At 46.4% G+C, this 20756-nt stretch overlaps 1 protein-coding gene across 4 annotated transcripts in view; it reads right to left on the reverse strand.

Annotated features, from left to right (window-relative positions):
• madd (MAP-kinase activating death domain) overlaps positions 1-19982 on the reverse strand; it is a 277971-nt gene extending 257989 nt beyond the window's left edge. For all 4 annotated transcript variants that reach the window (XM_041197546.1, XM_041197545.1, XM_041197544.1 and 1 more), the window contains exons 1-3: positions 19963-19982; positions 11421-11649; positions 10042-10623 (exon numbers count right to left, since the gene is read on the reverse strand). In XM_041197546.1, coding sequence (XP_041053480.1) covers positions 10042-10623; positions 11421-11479 — 641 coding nt within the window. In that variant the 5' untranslated portion in view covers positions 11480-11649; positions 19963-19982. The remainder of the gene's footprint in view (positions 1-10041; positions 10624-11420; positions 11650-19962) is intronic.
• Positions 19983-20756: the final 774 nt, after the last annotated feature.

Consider the following 20756-nt stretch of genomic DNA (forward strand, 5'->3'; position numbering starts at 1 on the left):
AGCCATGACATCACCTGACCTGCCATTCTTGTGTGTTTTAATTAACTATTTAATTATGTTATTCAATTATTTATTTAATTTTATGTATTCTATTAATCTTTCAGCTTTTTTGGATGAGGGTGGGGCGACAGGGTGGATGAGCTAACTGACCATGGCATTGTAGTATAGGAAGCCATTCATGTGGGGGAGCAAAAAAGAACGAAGTGGTAGTAGGGGGCAGTAGAGTGAGGGGGATTGACACTGTTCTCTGCAGCAAAGAGCGAGAGTCCAGAAGGCTGTGTCGCCAACCCAGTGCCAGGGTTTGGGACATTGCTCAGGACTGGGCAGGAACTTGCAGTGGGAGGGGGAGGATCCAGGGATCGTGGTTCATGTAGGTACCAATGACATAGGCAGGACAAGGAAAGAAGTTATGCTTAGTCAGTATGAGGAGCTAGGTACCAAATTAAGCAGAACCTCAAAGGTAATCATCGCTGGATTATTATCTGAGCCAAGTGCAGATTGGCATGGAGCAAATAAGATTAGAGAGATTAATGTGTGGCTCAAAGGCTGGTGTGGGAGAAGTGGGTTCCGGTTTGTGGGGCACTGGCAACAGTACTAGAGAAGTGGGATCTGTACTGTTGGGATAATTTATACCTGAAATGTGCTGGAACAAGTGTTCTAGCAAGCCACATAACTAGGGAAGTAGAGAGGGCTTTAAACTAAACAAGGGGGGTGAGGGATCAAGCTTGGGTAGAGGTAGCAAATCAAGGGGTAGTGTCAAGGCAGGAGAGCAAAACTAAAGGCTCTGTATCTGAATGAATGTAGCATTCATAACAAAGTAAATGAATTGATAGCACACACTGAAGTAAATAAATATGATCTGATCGCTATTACAGAGACATGGCTGCAGGATGACAAGGATTGGGTCCTGAATATTGAAGGGTATAAGACATTCAAGAAGAATTGGAAGCTAGGTTAAGGTGGAGGGGTAGCATTGTTAATCACGGATGGCACTGGTGCAATAATAAGACATGACATTGGTGCAGGAGATATAGAATCGGTTTGGGTGGAGATGGGGAATAGTAGGGGAAAGAAATCACTAGTGGGGGTGGTCCACAGTCTCCCTTACAGTAACCACAATGTAGGACAAAGTATACAAGGTGAAATATTGTGCGTTTGTGATAAAGGGATGGCAATAATCATGGGTGATTTTAATCTACATATAAAATTGGAAAAATCGATTGGCAGTATTGGATGAGGAGTTAATAGAATTCTTTCAAGGTTGTTTCTGAGAGCAGCACCAACCAGAGAGCGGCTTACATTAGACCTGATATTGTGTAATGTAACAGGATTAACTAATGGCCTCAGAGTAAAGGCACCCCTAGGTAGCAGCGACCACAATATGATTGAATTTTATATCCAGTTTGAAAGGGAGAAGAGTGGGTCCAAGACTATTGTTTTAAACTTAAATAAAGGCAACAATGTGGGCATGAAAGCTGAGCTAGCTGAAGTGAACTGGAATACTAGGTTAGGGGATAGATCAATAGAGAGGCAGTGGCAGACATTTAAGGGGATATTTCAGAATACTCAGAATAAGCATATTCCTACTATAAAAGAAAAATTCTAGGGGGAGGACCCACCATCCGTGGTTAACTGAAGAAGCTAGAGAAAAAGCATATAACTGCGCAAAGTTGAGTGGCAGGTCAGACGATTAGTCAGAATATAAAGAACAGCAGAGAATATCTAAAAGGTTAATCAGGAAAAAGAAATTAAGAGTATGAGAGGATGCTAGCTAGAAATTTGAAAGAGTTTCTACAGGTATTTAAGATGGAAAAAATTAAGCAAAGTAAGCGTTGGACCTCTAGAGAGAGACGTGGGGAGTTAATAGTAGATAATAAGGAAATGGTGGATGAAATGAACAAGTATTTTGCTTCTATCTTCACTATAGAGGACACAAAAACATTCCAGTAATAGCTGTAAATCAGGAGGTGGAAGGGAGAGGGAAACTTGGTGAAATTATAATCACTAGGGAAACAGTAGTGAGTAAACTCGTGGAATTGCAGGCTGACAAGTCTCTGGGTCCTGAAGGACCTCATCCTAGGGTCTTAAAAGAGCTAATGAAGTGGCAAATGCATTGACGTTAATTTTCCAAAATACCCTAGATTCCAGAAAGGTTCTGTCAGACCAGAAAGTAGCAAATATTCAAAAAGGGAGGGAGGCAAAAAATAGGAAACCATAGGCCAGTTAACTGATGTCAGTCATGGGGAGGGTGCTAGAATCGATCATTAAGATGATTAAAGCTGGGCACTTAGAAAAACTCAAGGTAATCGGGAAGAGTCAGCATGGTTTTGTGAAAGGGAAATCATGTTTAACCAATTTATTGGAGTTTTTTTGAAGGAGTAACATGCGCAGTGGATAAAGGGAAACTTGTAGACGTATTGTTCTTGGATTTCCAAAAGGCTCTTCATAAGGTGCCACGTCAAAGGTTATCATGGAAAATAAAAGCAGATGGTGTTGGGTGTACCATATTAGCGTAGATAGAAGATTGGCTGGCTGGCAGGAAGCAGAGTATGCATAAATGGGTATTTTTCTGGTTGGTAGAATGTGACGAGCGACCTCCCATAAGGGCCTGTTCTGGGGCCTTAACTTTTTACGATTTACATCAATGACTTAGATGAGGGGAGAGAAGACATGGTAGTTAAATTTGCAGATGACACAAAGATAGATGGGAAAGTATGTTGTGAAGAGGACATGAGGAGGTTGAAGATGGATATAGATAGGTTGATAGAGTGGGCAAAGATCTGGTAAATGGAGTTTAATGTGGGAAAATGTGAAGTTGTTCACTTTGGCAGGAAGAACAAAAAAGCAGAGTATTACTTAAATGGAGAACAGCTGCATAATTCTGAGGTGCAGAGGGATCCAGGTGTTCTAGTACATGAGTCACAAAAAGTTATTTAGGTACAGCAAGCAAATTAAGAAGGTTAACGGAATGCTATCACAGAATCACAGTGCAGAAGAGGCCCTTCGGCCCATCGAGTCTGCACCGACACGTGAGAAACACCTGACCTACCCACCTAATCCCATTTACCAGCACTTGGCCCATAGCCTTGAATGTTATGACGTGCCAAGTGCTCATCCAGGTACTTTTTAAAGGACGTGAGGCAACCCGCCTCTACCACCCTCCCAAGCAGTGCATTCCAGACCGTCACAACCCTCTGGGTAAAAAAGATTTTCCTCACATTCCCTCTAAACCTCCTGCCCCTCACCTTGAACTTATGCCCCCTTGTGACTGACCCTTCAACTAAGGGGAACAGCTGCTCCCTATCCACCAGGTCCATGCCCCTCATAATCATGTACACCTTGATCAGGTCGCCCCTCAGTCTTCTCTGCTCCAACGAAAACAACCCAAGTCTATCCAACCTCTCTTCACAACTTAAATATTTCATACCAGGCAACATCCTGGTGAATCTCCTCTGCACCCCCTCCAGTACAATCACATCCTTCCTATACTGTGGCAACCAGAACTGCACACAGTACTCCAGCTGTGGCCTCACCAAGGTTCTATACAACTCCAACATGACCTCCCTACTTTTGTAATCTATGCCTTGATTGATAAAGGTAAGTGTCACAAGTGCCTTTTTCACCACCCCACTAACATACCCCTCCGCCTTCAGAGATCTATGGTCGCACACGCCAAGGTCCCTTTGTTCCTCAGAACTTACTAGTGTCATGCCGTTCATTGAATACTTCCTTGTCAAAGTACTCCTTCCAAAGTGTATCACCTCACACTTTTCAGGGTTAAATTCCATCTGCCACTTATCTGCCCATTTGACCATCCCATCTGTATCTTCCTGTAGCCCAAGACACTCAATCTCACTGTTAACCGCCCAGCCAATCGTTGTGTCATCCGCAAACTTATTAATCCTACCCCCCACATAATCATCTATGTTGTTTATATAAATGACAAATAACGAGGGAGAATCCTTTATTACAACAGGGATTGAACATAAAAATAAGGATGTTGTGCTTCAGTTATACAGGGCATTCATGAAACCGCATCTCAAATACTGTATGCAGTTTTGGTCTCCTTATTTAAGGAACGATGTAAATGCATTGGAGGTGGTTCAGAGGAGGTTTACTGGATTGATACCTGGAATGAGTGGGTTGTCTTATGAGGAAAGGTTGGACATACTGGGCATGTTTCCGCCGGAGTTTAGAAGAGGGGTGACTTGACTGAAGTATACAAGATCCTGAATGGTCTCGACAAGGTGGACTTGGAAAGGATATTTCTTCTTGTGGGTCAGTCCAGTACTAGGGGACACGGTTTTAAAATCAGTGGTCGCGCTTCTAGGACAGAGATGAGGAGAAATCTTTTCTCTGAGGGTTATGCAACTTTGGAATTCTCTGCCTCAGAAGGTGGTGGAGGCGGGGTCATTGTATATTTTTAAGGCAGAGGTAGATACGATTCTTGTTAGGCAAAGGAATCAAAGGTTATTGGGGTTAGATGGGAATGTGGAAACCGAAACTCAAGATGATCAGCCATGATCTTATGGAATGGCAGAGCAGAATCGAGGGGCCAAATGGTCTTCTCCGATTCCTATTTCTTATGTTATGAAACCTACAAACCACTGAAAGGAATTGACAGGGTTGATGCAGGTAAGATGTTTCCCTGGGGGGGGTCTAGAACCAGGAGTCATAATTTTAAAATAAGGGGGAAGCCACTTAGGACCGAGATGAGGAGAAATTCTTTTACTCAGAGGGTTGTGAATCTTTGGAATACTCTACCCCAGAGGTGGAAGCTCAGTAATTGAGCATGTTTAAGGTAGAGATTGATAGATTCTGATTCACAATGACGTAAATGGTTATGGGGACAGTGTGGGTAAAAGGCATTGAAGTGTTCGACCAGCCATGATCGTAATGAATGGCGGAGCAGGCTCGACGGGTTGAATGGCCTTCTGGTCATATGTTCATAATACTCCCTCTGAACAACAAATATCACTATCCCATAACATTAAGGGTTGACTAGTCTGTGTCTCTTAAAATTTTAGTATCTTTACCTGCTCCACCCCTTACACATGGAAAGACTTCCCCTTCACATACAAAATCTTTAAACATTTCTGCAATCTGCTCCTCAGAACTCCCTTGGGTAAACTGCAGAGTCCCACTTCTTTACCTATCATTGACTCCTCCTGTTTTACGGTACACAAACCACTGGTTTTCCCCTGTGCCTGAACCTCAGAACCCACTGTACTTTTACTTCGAGCTTTTGTGCATTCTAATAATTGCAACACATTTTTTCCCATAACTTCCAGCACACTGACTTTGTGTGCCCAATTTTATTATAATGAAAACACCTTAATTTTCAAGTGTCACTTCCATCCATCCTTTTTAGTCTGAGAAAAAAAATTCCTGGGAATTTCCACCTACTCCTCTTCCCTGACTACCTACCTTACTTTCCCCTTCCTACATGCTATCCTCTGATTTAAAACAAAGACAAAAAAGGGTTTAGATCTATGAGCTTACCCATAATCGTCAGTTATTTCTGCTGCTTGTCTTACCATTTTAACCCTCTATTCCTCCACAGTAGATTTGAGATTAAAACAAACTCAGCAAGTTAACACAACACCCTGGACAATGGAATTCCAAACGGCTTTTCTCCAGCTTCCGTTTAGTTAGACAGCAGGCTTATGCACAAATGCTTCATTAAGGTTATTTCACACACTCCTGTTAGATCTTACATGGCCTTCTGACACAACATTTCATTCTCCTTCATATATGTTTCTCTCTTTTTAATATGTAAATTCTATTGTTCCATATGTCTTTGAAACTGTATCTTCCTTATAAGGGGAGACTGTAGATGTACCATGCTTAGATTTCCAGAAGGCTTTTGATAAGGTGCCACATCAAAGGTGATTGACGAAATTAAAAGCTCATGGCGTTGGGGGTAACATATTAGCATGGATAGAAGTTTGGCTGGCCGGCAGAAAATAGACAGAAGGCATAAATGGATCTTTTTCAGACTGGCGGGATATGGCGAATGAAGCCCCGCAAGGGTCTGTGCAGGGGCCTCAACTTTTTACAATTTACATCAATGACTTAGATGAGGGGAGTGAAGATATGATAGCTAAATTTGGAGATGACACAAAGGTAGGTAGGAAAGTATGTTGTGAAGAGGACATGAGGTTGCAGATGGATATAGGTAGGTTAAGTGAGTGGGCAAAAATCTGGCAGATAGAGTATAATGTGGGAAAATGCGAAGTTATTCACTTTGGCAGGAAGAATAAAAAAGCAGAGTATTACTTAAATGGAGAACGACTACAGAATTCGAGGTGCAGAGGGATCTAGGTGTTCTAGTGCACGAGTCACAAAAAGTTAGTATGCAGGTACAGCAAGTAATTAAGGTGGCTAATGAAATGCTATCCTTTATTACGAGAGGAATTGAACACAAAAGTAAGGATGTTATGCTTCAGCTATAAAGGGCATTGGTGAGACCACATCTTGAATATAGTGTGCAGATTTGTTCTGCTTATTTAAGGAAGGATGTAAATGTGTTGGAGGCAGTTCAGGGGAGGTTTTTTTTACTATTCATTTACAGGATGTGGCTAGGCCAGCATTTATTGTCCATCCCAAATTGCCCTTGAGAAGGTGGTGGCAAGCTGCCTTCTTGAACCACTGCAGTCCATATGGTGTGGGTACGCCCACAGTGCTGTTAGGGAGGGAGTTCCAGGATTTTGACCCAGCGATAGTAAAGGAACGGCGATACATTTCCAAGTCAGGATGGTGAGTGACTTAGAGGGGAACTTCCAGGTGGTGGTGTTCCCATCTATCTGCTGCCCTTGTCCTTCTAGATGGTAATAGTCATGGGTTTGGAAGTTGCTGTCGAAGGAGCCCTGGTGAGTTTTTGCACTACATCTAGTAGATGGAACACACTGCTGCTACTGTGAGTCAGTGGTTGAGGAAGTGAATATTTGTGGATGAGGTGCCAATCAAGCGGACTGCTTTGTCCTGGATGGTGTCAAGTTGGAGCGTTACTCATCCAGGCAAGTGGAAAGTATTCCATCCACACTCCTGAATTGTCCCCTGTAGATGGTGGGCAGGCTTGGGAAGTCAGGAGGTGAGTTACTCGCCGTAGGATTCCTAGCCTCTGACCTGCTCTTATAGCCATAGTATTTACATGGCTAGCCTAATTCAGTTTCTGGTCAATGTTAAGCCCCAGGATGTTAATAGTGGGGGTTTCAGTGATGGTAATTCCATTGAATGTGATGGGGCAATGGTCAGATTCTCTCTTGTTGGAGGTGATCATTGCCTGGCACTTTGTGTGGCACGAATGTGACTTACCACTTGTCAGCCCAAGCCTGGATATTGTCCAGGTCTTGTTGCATTTGGACATGGACTGCTTCAGTATCTAAGGAGTCACGAATGGTGCTGAACATTGTGCAATCATCAGCGAACATCCCCTCTTCTGACCTTATGATAGAAGGAAAGTCATTGATGAAGCAGCTGAAGATGGTTAGGCCTAGGACACTACCCTGAGGCACTCCTGCAGTGATGCCCGGGAGCTGAGATGACACGACCCCCAACAACCATCTTTCTTTGTGCTAGGTATGATTCCAACCAGCAGAGAGTTTTCCCCCGATTCCCACTGACTTCAGTTTTGCTTGGGCTCCTTGATACCACACTCGGTCAAATATTGCCTTGATGTCAAGGGCAGTCACTCTCACCTCACCTCTGGAGTTCAGCTTTTTTGTCCATGTTTGAACCAAGACTGTAATGAGGTCAGGTGGTGAGTAGCCCTGGCAGAGCCCAAACTGAGCATCAGTGAGCAGGTTATTGCTAAGCAAGTGCCGCTTGATAGCACTGTTGATGACCCCTTCCATCTTTACTGATGATCGAGAACAGATTAATAGGATGGTAATTGGCAGGGTTGGATTTTTCCTGCTTTCTGTGTACAGGACATACCTGGGCAATTTTCCACATTGCCAGGTAAATGCCAGTTGTAGCTGTACTGGAACAGCTTGGCTAGGGGCATGGCAAGTTCTGCAGCACAAGCCTTCAGTACTATTGCCAGAATATTGTCTGGGCCCATAGCCTTTGCAGCATCCAGTGCCTTCAGCTGTTTCTTGATATCACGTGGAGTGAAATGAATTGGCTGAAGAATGACCTCTGGAGGAGGCTGAATGGATAATCTACTCGGCACTTCTGGCTGAAGACTGTTGTGAATGCTTCAGCCTTATCTTTTGCATCAATGTGCTGGGTTTACTGGATTGATACCTGGAATGAGCGGGTTGCCTTATCAGGAAAGGTTAGACAGACTGGGCTTACTTCCACTAGGGGAACTATTATAAAAATTAGGGGTTGCCCTTTTAGGACAGAGATGAGAAGAAATTTTTTCTCAAAGGGATGTATGACATTGGAACACTGCCTCAGAAGGCGGTGGAGTTGGGGATCACTGAATATTTTTAAGGTAGAGGAAAATTGATTCCCTTGCCTAAGAAGAATCTAAGTTATTGGGAGTAGATGGGAATGTGGAATATGCCCTGTACACAAAAATCAGGACAAATCCAATTACCGCCCCATCAGTCTACACTAGCTCATCAGTAAAGTGATGGAAGGCATCGTCGACAGTGCTATCCAGCAGCACTTACTCAGCAATGACCTGCTAACTAGGTGCCCAGTTTGGGTTCCACCTGCGCCATCAGCTCCTGACCTCATTACAGCCTTGATCCAAACATGGACAAAAGAAGCGTGGTGAGAGTGACTACCCTTGACATCAAGGCACCATTTGACCGAATGTGACGTTAAGGGGCCTTAGCAAAACTGGAGTCAATGGGAATCAGGAGGAAAACTCTCTGCTGGTTGGCGTCATACCTAGCACAAAGGAAGATGGTTGCCATTGCTGGAGGCCAATCATCTCAGTCCCAGGACATCACTGCAAGAGTTCCTGGGGTAATGTGTCCTCGGCCCAACCATCTTCAGTTGCTTCATCAATGACTTTCCTTCCATCATAAAGTCAGAAGTGGGGATGTTCACTTGATGATTGCAGGTGGTGGTGTTCCTGTGCACCTGCTGTCCTTGTCCTACTAGGTGGTGGAGGTCACAGCTTGGAAGGTGTTGTCGAAGGAGCCTTGATAAGTTGCTGCAGTGCATCTTGTAGATGGTACGCACAGCTGTAACTGTGCATCAGTGGTGGAAGGACATTGGTGGATGGGTTTCAATCAAGCAAGTTTTGCCCTAGATGGTGTTGTGCTTGTTCAGTGTTGTTGGAGCTCATCCAGGCAAATGGGGAGTATTCCATCACACTCCTGGCTTGTGCCTTGTATATGGTGGACAGGCTTTGGGGAGTCAGGAGGTGAGTTATTCATCGCACAATTCCTAGCCTCTGACCTGCTCTTGTAGCCACAGTATTTTCTGAGGAATACAACCCTCATCTATACAATTTATTTAGCCCTTTTAAGTTTTCGATGAACAGTGGCCCCCAGGATATTGATGGTTGAGGAATTCAGCAGTGCTAATGCCATTGAATGCATAGGGGAGATGGTTCAATATCCTCTGCAGGAGATGATCATTGCCTGGCACCTGTGTGGCGCAAGTGTTACTTGCCACTTACAATCCCAAGCCTGAATGTTGTATGGACCCAGTCTGCTTCAGTATCTGAGGAGTCGCAAAGGGTGCTGAACATTGTGCAATCATCGGCAAAGATCCGCACTTCGGACCTTATGATAGAGGAAGGGTCGTTGACCTTTTCCAGTCTCTCTCTATATATTTGTTATATTAGGCCTGAACTGTGTAAAGTATTGTAAGTGGTTTATCCAAGGTTATTTACAAGTTCAACAAGATTTTTCTGCTTTTCAACGTTATCCACTGAGAGAGGAGCCTTGATGATTGGTTTGTGATTTTATTGCCTTATTAACCTGCATCATGCTCTAGATGATTTGTAGATTTGCAATCCTCGGCCCCTTTGCTCCTTCACCGATAATCAAGCAGTATGTGATTTCCTTATTATTCCCATCAAAATGCACCAGCTCTCACACATCTTAAATCAGTACAAACACCCAGACTCACCTCTGAATGCCTTTCAGGCTTCCTGCCTTCTTAATAAGCAGCCGCTCACTGCAACAATCCACTAATCGCTTGAGGGTGTAAAGACATTCCCGGAAGGTGGAGAAGAACGGGTAATGGCTCAGTATACACAGTGAGGTCAGGGTACTGTTCCGGGATCGGTTTCCACTCCTCAGATGCCGCTTCAGCCGTGGTGAGCGGCTGATGTCGGGTGTAGAATCAGCGCTGTGCGTGGCCAGGGACGAGCCGCTGTCAGAGTTGTTCTGGTCATTGTCTGGTGTCTCCACGACACTGCCCTTTGCATGCTGTAGCCCCCGCTCAGGCCTGTCCCTGCCACGTTTCTGGAAGGAGCGGTAGAAATTAACACAGACCCCGTAGCGGATCACACCGCTGTCTTTGTCGGTCAGGGTGAAGACGAAAGAAGAGTCGTCACGCAGGCTGGTGCGTTTCTGCCGCACGCTGAGGCATCCTTCAGGCTGGCAGAAGAAGACCACATCCGGTGGGAGAGGGAAGTCACGGTGATCCTCCAGTGGGTAACGGCGTAGCAGCTCAGGGGTCTGAGCAATGCTCTCACTGCTCGGCTGCCTGCAAGCACACAAAACAACGAGCAGCTAGGCAGTGACTACAACACAGACCACACAGTATTGATAACCAGGCAGCATTCCCACTGGAGGCCGCACCAATAACTACAGGTAGCCCCAGCAGGTAGACCCTAGCCATGACCCCAAATGAAGACTCCAGCTATACTTCCCCTTCCCCCAACAGGGAATCCAACCACACCTACCCCACCACAACCCCACAGGCCCCAGACATGTCTCATCCAGTCCCCCTGCCCCCCCACAACCCAGTCAATAACAGGATCCTTGAAAACACCACCCGAAGCCCCACACCAAGCTGAAGGCGTCTTGGGCTAGGCCAGCAGTAATTGCCCATTTCTAATTGACCGAGACGGTGGTAGTGACCGGCCTTCTTCAATATACACTCATGGCCATGATAGTGAATCCACTGAAAAGCACCATGAGAGACCACACTCTTGGACCATTTGGCATAATGACAGGAAGCAATAGTGTTCTGACCAATCATCCTCATCTGGTGGTTGGCTGTGTGGAATGGAGACTCTCCAGGGATGGGCACTCAGCAATAAAGAAAGCCATTGGTGATGCCCTTCCTACACAGAGGGCCCCATATCTAAATGCCAGCTGTAATGACTTTTTGCAAAGTCATACAGGGGGCCCATCATCTTTGCCCCATCCTCGCCTTCCACTGCCCTCATGCCTACCCCTTCCACTCTACTCCATCTCTCCACCCACAGGCTGCACAGGGGTTTAATCATCAAACACCACTCCAACCCCACAACTCTGGAAGCTGCAAAACGTCATTACCTTGCACCAATGATGACCAGATAATCCAGCAAACGTGGACATGCTCTCTTCTGAGACATCCTCTCCTGCCCTCCACTAGGTCATCGCAGCTCCTCAGGAATGCACAGCTCACTGAGCTGGAGAACAGTCCTCTGTACCCAGCGTCCTTCACCAGCAGCCCATCTAAGGAATGGAGACACACTGCAGCCCAGCTCACGTTGAAGCTCACATGAAGGGAGATGCTTGGAAGCTGAAACAGGAAGATGGTGAATCTGTAATTAAACAGCACTGAGTACAGACTCGCCGTATCAGCCATAGAGTGCAGAAAGCACACAATACACCCCCCCTCACCTCATATACATACAGAGCACAAAGACACCCCCCCTCAGCTCATATACACACACAGCACACAGACACCGCACCCCCCTCACCTCATATACACAAAGAGCACACAAACACCTTCACCTCATACCTACACACAGAGCACGGACACCCCCCTCATCTCAAAAACACACAGATACACCACTCATCTCATATACACAGACACCCCCCTCACCTCATATATACAAACACACAAACACCCTCACCTCACATACACAGAGCACAGACACCTCCCCTCACCTCATATACATACAGACACACCCCACATCTCATATACACAGACACCCCCCTCACCTCATATACACAAAGAGCACACAAACACCCTCACCTCATATACACACAGACACCCCCCACAGCTCATATACACAGAGAGCACACAAACACCCTCACCTCATATACACACAGAGCAGACACCCCCTCTCACCTCATATATACACAGAGCACACAGACACCCCCACCTCATATGCACACAGAACATACAGGCAACCCCACCTCATATACACACAGAGCATACAGACACCCCACCTCATATACACACAGAGCATACAGACACCCCCACCTCATATACACAGAGCATACAGACACCCCCACCTCATATACACACAGACACCCCCCCTCACCCCATATACACACAGACACCCCCTCCCTCACCTCTTATACACAGGGCACACAGACTCCCCCTTCACTTCATATGCACACAGACATCCTCTCGTACCCCATATACACAAAGACACCCCCTCTCTCATATACACAGATCACACAGACAGCCCCTCCCTCACCTCAGACACACAGACACCCCCCTCACCTCATATACACACAAAGCACACAGACATCCTCCTTACCTCATACACAGAGCACACAGACTCACCCACCCTCCCTCACTTTATATACACACAGATGCCCCCTCCCTCACCTCATATACACATACCACCCAAAACACACCAACACTCTCACGCACACACCACCCCTCCAAACACACATATTCCTCCTTGGCCCAGAAACCAAACGGGGCAAGAGACAAGGACACACTCTCTCTCTCTCTCACACCAGGTGCAACAAAACACCGAAGACACTGAAAACCAGACATTCCATCACAGTCTAACTACTAATAAAATCACTGAGTACAGAACAAAGGAAACTATCCCTGTTCTTACTCCCCAACTATTAGTTTAAGGCTCTTTCTCCTTTCTATCACACCCACCTTTTACCGACGCTGGTAAAGGTTTGCTAGTTGAAAGTCTGAAAAAGGAATTTGTGCCAACTTTTGCACACAACCCAACAACCAGCTCAAGAAGGTTCTGAGGTTGCATAAATTCTACCAAGTGAGTAAACGCTGTAGGTGGCTAGCTTGTTTGACCTGATGCCATGAGATTTCATGGGGTTCAGAGCTCGAGGACTCCCAGGGCAACTCCCTCCTGACTGTATACCACTGTGCTGCCACCTCTGCTGGGTCTGTCCTGCTGATGGGACAGGACATACCCAGGGATGGTGGTGTCTGGGACATTGGCTGAACGTTATGGCTGTGACTACTCTACGGGACAGTGCACTGTCCATTTTGACACAGGTGTTATTGAGAAGAACTTGGTAGGGTTGACTGGTTGGGTATGTCCTGTTGGACAATGCTGGGTGGTCTTTCCAGTTTCCTTCTTGCAACATTTTCTAATGATTTCAAAGGGCGGTTCAGAGTCAGCCATGCTTCTGTAAAGGTCAGAACAGTTAAGGCTGGCATCTTTCCTTCTCTGAAGGATATAAGTGAAGAAGTTTGGGTTCGACAATCAGATAGCTTCATGAGCACCACTATTGTTATTCATTCCACATTTAATCGACTGAAAACAAATTCACAATCTGCAATCGTGGGATTTGACCTCACATCTCCAGATCACGCATCCAGACCTCCTCATCACTAGTCCAATAACATAACCACGATGCTATACAACCTAAACTCCGATCAGCAATTGCAGCAAATAACAATGTCTGTACCAACACAAAACTCAGACAGACTGCAGTAAAGACATCACATGCAGCACTGACTCAAAATCATACAGGCAAATTGTCAGCCCAGACATCCAAATACAAAACATTCACTGTCCACATCAGTCTCCTTTACATAAATTTCCTGAACTACACTGTCTTCTAACCCAAGAACAAAAGGTATCAGGTGTATTCACATCCACCACCTTCAACATTCACTCCCTCCATCACCGACGCACAGTGGAGCAGTGTGTACCATCTACAAGGTGCACTGCAGCAACCCACCAAGAATCCTTCAACAGCACCTTCTAAACTTGTGACCTCTACTATCTAGAGCAGTGGTGGGCAACCTGCGGCCCATCAGGGTTAAGGGTGACATTTTGTTGACTGCTGCCCATGCACAGGGTTGCCAGATTCCGCTGATTTCTGTCCGTGTAGCTTTTTCCCCTCCCGGTATTACCAAAGTGATACACATGCGAATCAAGGGGCCGTGAAGTGAGGTGCATGCTGATTGCACACAACATTGACTGTGAGAGTCGTGTGCTCCCTCTGCATCCAATCAGCACATGCCGCAAATTCTTATTCATGGGGTCATGGTAAATGCACATGCCTGATGAAATTGAAAATCTTGTGGCCCACTGACATGGAGGGCCACTCATGCTGCCCACTCGCTCAAGTTTCCCATCACTGACCTAGCAGGACAAGGGCAGCAGATAGATGGGAACACCACCACCTGGAAGTTTCCCTCCAGTCACTGACCATCCTGATTTGGAAATATATCGCCGTTCCTTCACTGCCACTGGGTCAAAATCCTGGAACTCCCTTCCTAACAGCACTGTGGGTGTACCTACACCACATGGACTACAACGGTTCAAGGAGGCAGCTCACCACCACTTTCTCAAGGGCAATTAGGGATGGGTAATAAGTGCTGGCCCAGCTAGTGAAGCCCACATCTCATGAAAGAATAATTTATAAAAATCTCCAAAAGCCACGAAGAGTGAGAATGTCACCATGCTGTCATGCTTTACAGGCCATGCTTTACAACTCACATAATACACACGCCAACCTCTTATATCTCAGATTACACTGTTCATGGAATGCAAATTACACCACAGCCCATTCCACTGTAAACTGAAAAGAGAATATCAACTCAGACCCGCAATCCCAGATATCGATTAATCTCAATGTCCATTCACTGACTCAGAATTATTCAATCTCTTAAGGCTCTTGACTAAAAAGATTAATCTAGTTTAACAGCTGCTGACCACCTTGTCAGGTGACAGTCACTAACATCAGTCTTCAGCTTTGAACCCTGAGGTTCCTGCATAAAGAATTCCCTGTCACAGTGCAGTGACTTACTGGACTGTTACTGGAAGGCTCACACACCAGGCAGTGGAGTGGGATGTGCAGTCCAATTCACTACTGTCTATACAGTGCTCTGACACTGGGAACAAGACTGAACTTATACAAGCAATACATGACGTGCCTGTAATCCGACTGGGTTACCATGGTGATGGAACCCAATCTTCTATGTGCAGATAGCAATCTGCTGGTGCTATTTATAGTGCACCAGCACTGGCTAAAACAGAGGCCCAGTGACAACAGGCCTGTGGACTGAGTGAGGCAGGGGCATTGTAAGATGTACCATCAGAGGAGAGATCAATGAAACACAATCAGCTTACACATCATTACTATGGTGTCCCTTCTCCAACACCAGCCATCAGGACTGAAGGCGGCCATTCAGCCCACTGCTGTGTTTCTTTACAAGAGCTAACCAGTGAGCTCCACACCCCTGCTCTTGCCCATAACCCTTCAATTATTCTCCATTTTCAGGATATATTCACTTTTGAATGCTATTATTGAATCTGCTTTCAGGCAGCGCATTCCCGATCGTAACAACTTGCTGCATAAAAAAACATTCCCATGACCCCTCTGGTTCTTTTGCCAAATACCTGAGGTCTGTGTCCTTCCCTGCTTCCAGTCAACATAGTTTCCCCTCATTTATTGTATCAAAACCCATCATAATTTTCAGCATCTCTAACAGGTTTTTCCTTAACCTTGATTCTCTGCTCTAAGGAGAGTACCACTAGCTTCTCAATCTCCCTGGAACTGCAGTCCCTCATTCCTACCATTCTAGGAACTCTCTTTTGAACCCTGTCCAATATCTGGTCATCCTTTCCTCAATTAGTCTCATGGCTCAAACTGGGCATTACCAGGTGCCATGGAAGTTTACTGTAACTTCCTTCCTTCTGTATTTTTTTTTAAATTATTGATTGGTTCACAGGATGTGGGCATCACTGGCTGGGCCAGCATTTATTGCGCATCCCTAGCTGTCCTTGAGAAGGTGGTGGTGAGCTGCCTTCTTGAACCGCTGCAGTCCATGTGGTGTAGGTACATCCACCGTGCTGTTAGGGCGGGAGTGCCAGGATTTTGACCCAGTGACAGCGAAGGAATGGCCACTATATTTCCAAGACAGGATAGTGAGTGACTTGGAGGGTAACTTCCAGGTGGTGGTGTTCCCATGTATCTGCTGCCCTTGTCCCTCTATATGGTAGTGGTCGTGGGTTTGGAAGGTGCTGTCGAAGGAGCCTTGGTGAGTTCCTGCAGTGTGTCTTGTGGATGGTAAATGAGCCGATATTTATGAAGTTAACATTTCAAGCCCAATATGAGTCTTCTTTATTCTTCTTTTAAAGGGTTCCAAAGAAGTGTCATATTGGACTTGAAATGTTAACTGTTTCTCTCCCAACAGATGTTGCCAGACCTGTTGCGTTTTCCCAGCACTTTTTTTTTATTTCAGCTCTCCCACAACTGGAGCGTGTTGCTTTTATTTTACTATCTTTATGAAGGTCGGGACAGCATATCACTCTAAGATAGAATAAATAAAATTAATTAAATCAGGAGTTTCTGCATATCCTCCAGAGACAAAAAGACCTATGAAGAAGTGCTCGAAATGGCTGAGGAAAAGAAGAATTTTGTCCATTATATCAGAGGGAGAGATAACATCTTTTGGACACATCATTAGAGCAGATGGCAGACAGAGGGTTTTGGAGGTGAGAATCGATGCAAAATGAGAGAGGGTAGCAGGGGGGAAAGTGGATGCCAGTTATAATGGACTGGTGCCATTGAGCCTATGTGAAATATGTAGGAGCAGCAGAGTTAATAATCCATGACCGCCATCCTTCAAGGACGGTGATGACGCAGACAAAGAAACAAAGAAAATTAAGACAGCAGAAATCTGCATGGGAGCTTTCACTGCTCCACAATGAGTCAACATAAGGTATCCACAGAAGTCTTCTCTCTTCCACTGTGGCAATATCAAATCCTCCCACAGCTGTCTCATGGTGCAGCTGCTCTTGCAAATGACCCCCACCCACTCATCCGATCATTGTGGCTCCAGTCACACCCAGCCAACACCACTCCCCTTCTGTACACACCCAGCCAACACCACTCCCCTTCTGTACACACCCAGCCAACACCACTCCCCTTCTGTACACACCCAGTCAACACCACTCCCCTTCTGTTCACACCCAGTCAACACCACTCCCCTTCTGTTCACACCCAGTCAACACCACTCCCCTTCTGTACACACCCAGCCAACACCACTCCCCACACTGTGCACAACCCAATGAACACCACTCCCCTACTGTGCACAACCCAGTCAACACCACTCCCCTACTGTGCACACCCAACCAGAACCAGTCTCTCTCACCACACTCATGTGTACTAAAACGAGTACATGCAGCACGCTTGTGGCATCCCATACTGGTGGGGGGGTTATCACAGAGCGATTCCCAGCCCAAAAGGCCATTTGTAAAATACTCCAATCTAAACTTTTGATAAGTCAGCACTAAAAACAATGGCCAAATCAAATAATGACTCTCGAATCCCAGTCCACAAAATGTCACAACTGCCCTCAATCTCAGATCAGTTCAGTAGAATTCACACACGCACTAATTGATTCACCATCATCACCACCTAGATTACAGCACGTGGTTCAGCCCTCCAATGTGTGTGTTCAATTATTGAAAAACATTTAATAATTGATTTGGCTGGCACAGGAACTATTAAATATTAATCCTCGTTAATATCAGTGCGAGCATTCCATAATACAGAATCCAGACAGCACTCCTCGGCCTAGCCTCTGAGCCCAGGCATCTGGGAGCACTCTCTTCAGCACAGCCAGCACCACAGTACATGGTTAAACATTTCAAATGCAGCAACTCTCTGAACATTACACATCAAGAGTCATTGGCACATCTCCTCTCTGGGACCCAGGCAAAAAGACATTCTAGGCAGCAGAGAGCTAACACCGAGTCTGCCACCACGCAGGGGTTGGATCAGGGCGTCAGTACTGAGGGAGTGCCGCACTGTCGGAGGGTCAGTAGTGAGGGAGTGCCGCACTGTCGGAGGGTCAGTACTGAGGGAGTGCCGCACTGTCGGAGGGTCAGTACTGAGGGAGTGCCGCACTGTCGGAGGGTCAGTACTGAGGGAGTGCCGCACTGTCGGAGGGTCAGTACTGAGGGAGTGCCGCACTGTCGGAGGGTCAGTACTGAGGGAGTGCCGCACTGTCGGAGGGTCAGTACCGAGGGAGTGCCGCACTGTCGGAGGGTCAGTACCGAGGGAGTGCCGCACTGTCGGAGGGTCAGTACCGAGGGAGTGCCGCACTGTCGGAGGGTCAGTACCGAGGGAGTGCCGCACTGTCGGGGGGTCAGTACCGAGGGAGTGCCGCACTGTCGGAGGGTCAGTACCGAGGGAGTGCCGCACTGTCGGAGGGTCAGTACTGAGGGAGTGCCGCACTGTCGGAGGGTCAGTACTGAGGGAGTGCCGCACTGTCGGAGGGTCAGTACTGAGGGAGTGCCGCACTGTCAGAGGGTCAGTACTGAGGGAGTGCTCTTCTTGCTCCCACCATCCTTCCTGATGAAAGGTCACACATGTTAACTCTGTTTCTCTCTCCACAGATGCTGCCTGACTTGAGTGTTTCCAGCATTTTCTGTATTTACTTCAGATTTCCAGCATCTGCAGTATTTTATTCTTCTCACAATCTCTCTCATTGTCCCTCTCCCCTCTTCTGCCCATACCCCCACACTTACACAATTCCACCTTTTTTATCATCCCACACATTTTTCTCTAACTTCGGCCTCTTCTCCCTCGCAGTCAATATCAGCACCCTGTGCACACCACTGCAGAACCTTCTGTTCACAACACGCCTGTCTGCAAGTATGTTCAGAGTCAGGTGGTATTGGCAGTATGTCTCTGGGCCTGTAGTACCTTGCGCAGTGATTCAGCTTCAGTTGCCACATCAGGAAAGGAACCTGGTCTGGCCTGTCCTACAAGTGCCTCAAGGCACTGTGCTCTGCTCTGCTGTAACCAGGAGAGCGCTCAGGGCCACACACAGCCCAGATGGCTTGTTGCGGAGCTAGGAGGGCGGAGAATAGAGGTGGTGCCCTGATTTCCCATAGCAACGCTGCCGGTAAGTGAGTATGCTGCTCCGCCCTGTGTGCTGCAGTCAGGGCAGGGCTGACGATTTATACCAGCCCAGATCACAATGGAGAGCAATGCTCTCCGTATAGTTCATCCTCCATATTGATGCTCAGTCCAACTTTTCCCAGACCAAGCAGGAAGGGTACAACTCCAACCTCAGCCCCCTAGTACCGAACCCTGTCTTCATCTCAGCCCTCAGTTCACCTTTCAGCACCCACATGCAACTGCAGAGTGCTGAATCAAGTACAAATTGCACAGCAGAGGATTCCAGCTGGCTTTAAATACAAGGTGCAGACCAAACAACCACCTTGTATATAGAGCTAGGGTAGTGGGGAGAAAGGTAACCTCCACAGGGAAACTTGGGCTGGGAGAACTTTGCCTCAGTTGTTAAACTAAGGACATCATGTTATTCATCAACGACAGGCCCTCAGTACAGCCACCCGTCAATACATCAGTGAAGGAAGATGGAAAAGCAGTCACTCATCAGTACGTCAGTGATAGGCACAACCAGCAGTAATCCCAGCGGTCTGGCACCTGGGTGTCTGCTATTCTATTTCTAATCCACCTGAACCATTTGATTAGATTCTAACGTGTAACTCACTTCCAGGCAACTGTTATTCTATTTGTACAAAATAACGCTTGGGCAGGTCACAGTCTATAACTCAATTCCACTGTTAATCCATATAATCCACCCCCAAACCCTCACCAAGCACCTTGATTAAAATACTACCTTATAATTCTCCCTGTTGACAGAATTATTCTGCAGCCCTGCCTTTGAAATTGGTAGAATCGGGTGAACCAGACATCCGTTTGAATCTCAGTCCATAATAACGCTTTGTCACATGGGAAGCTGCTAATTTAAGCACAACATGAAGGTTACGTTGTGCTCAGTCGCCAAACAGGACTACCCAGGCAGTTCAGGGATACACAGATGGGTTTCTACATCGATAGGTGCGCATGTTAGTGAAAGTGCAGCCTGAAAATATCTGGAGAGGGGAATTTGTATTTCACAGAAACTGTGACGTAAAAATGCTGATAGATGCAATAGGCACTTGGAGCCAAGCTGCTAGCCAGCTGCAAGGTCAACTGCAAAGCACACAGGATCAGACTAGCAAAGAGCAAAAACACGAGCAACATGGCCACGAAAGCTAATCCGGATAATGAGGTACAGTTCCTGAAAAAGATGAGGGGAATAAAGAGGATAAATGGAGGAAAACAGTGGATGCTAAAACTACAGCAATTCACATAACCACACATCAGCTCCAGTAAATCAGGGAACAGAGCAGGGGTGAGAGCTGTTCTGATTACTGATAGGACAATGTCAGCACTTGGAGGAGAACTGTTTGCTGCAATTTTCTTATAGCGACCCAACTGCAGTATTCACGCTGAGGCCTTTCATCAGCTTCCCCAACACAACTGCCAAATTCAACCATTAGCATATCCGACAACTGAGCAACTGTACGATAAGCCAGCACAAATAATCGGGGCAGAACAAGCTGAAGCAAATTGTCACAAAGACTGAGA

Source organism: Carcharodon carcharias, chromosome 10 (assembly GCF_017639515.1).
Source record: "Carcharodon carcharias isolate sCarCar2 chromosome 10, sCarCar2.pri, whole genome shotgun sequence".
NCBI classification, from domain to species: Eukaryota; Metazoa; Chordata; class Chondrichthyes; order Lamniformes; family Lamnidae; genus Carcharodon; species Carcharodon carcharias.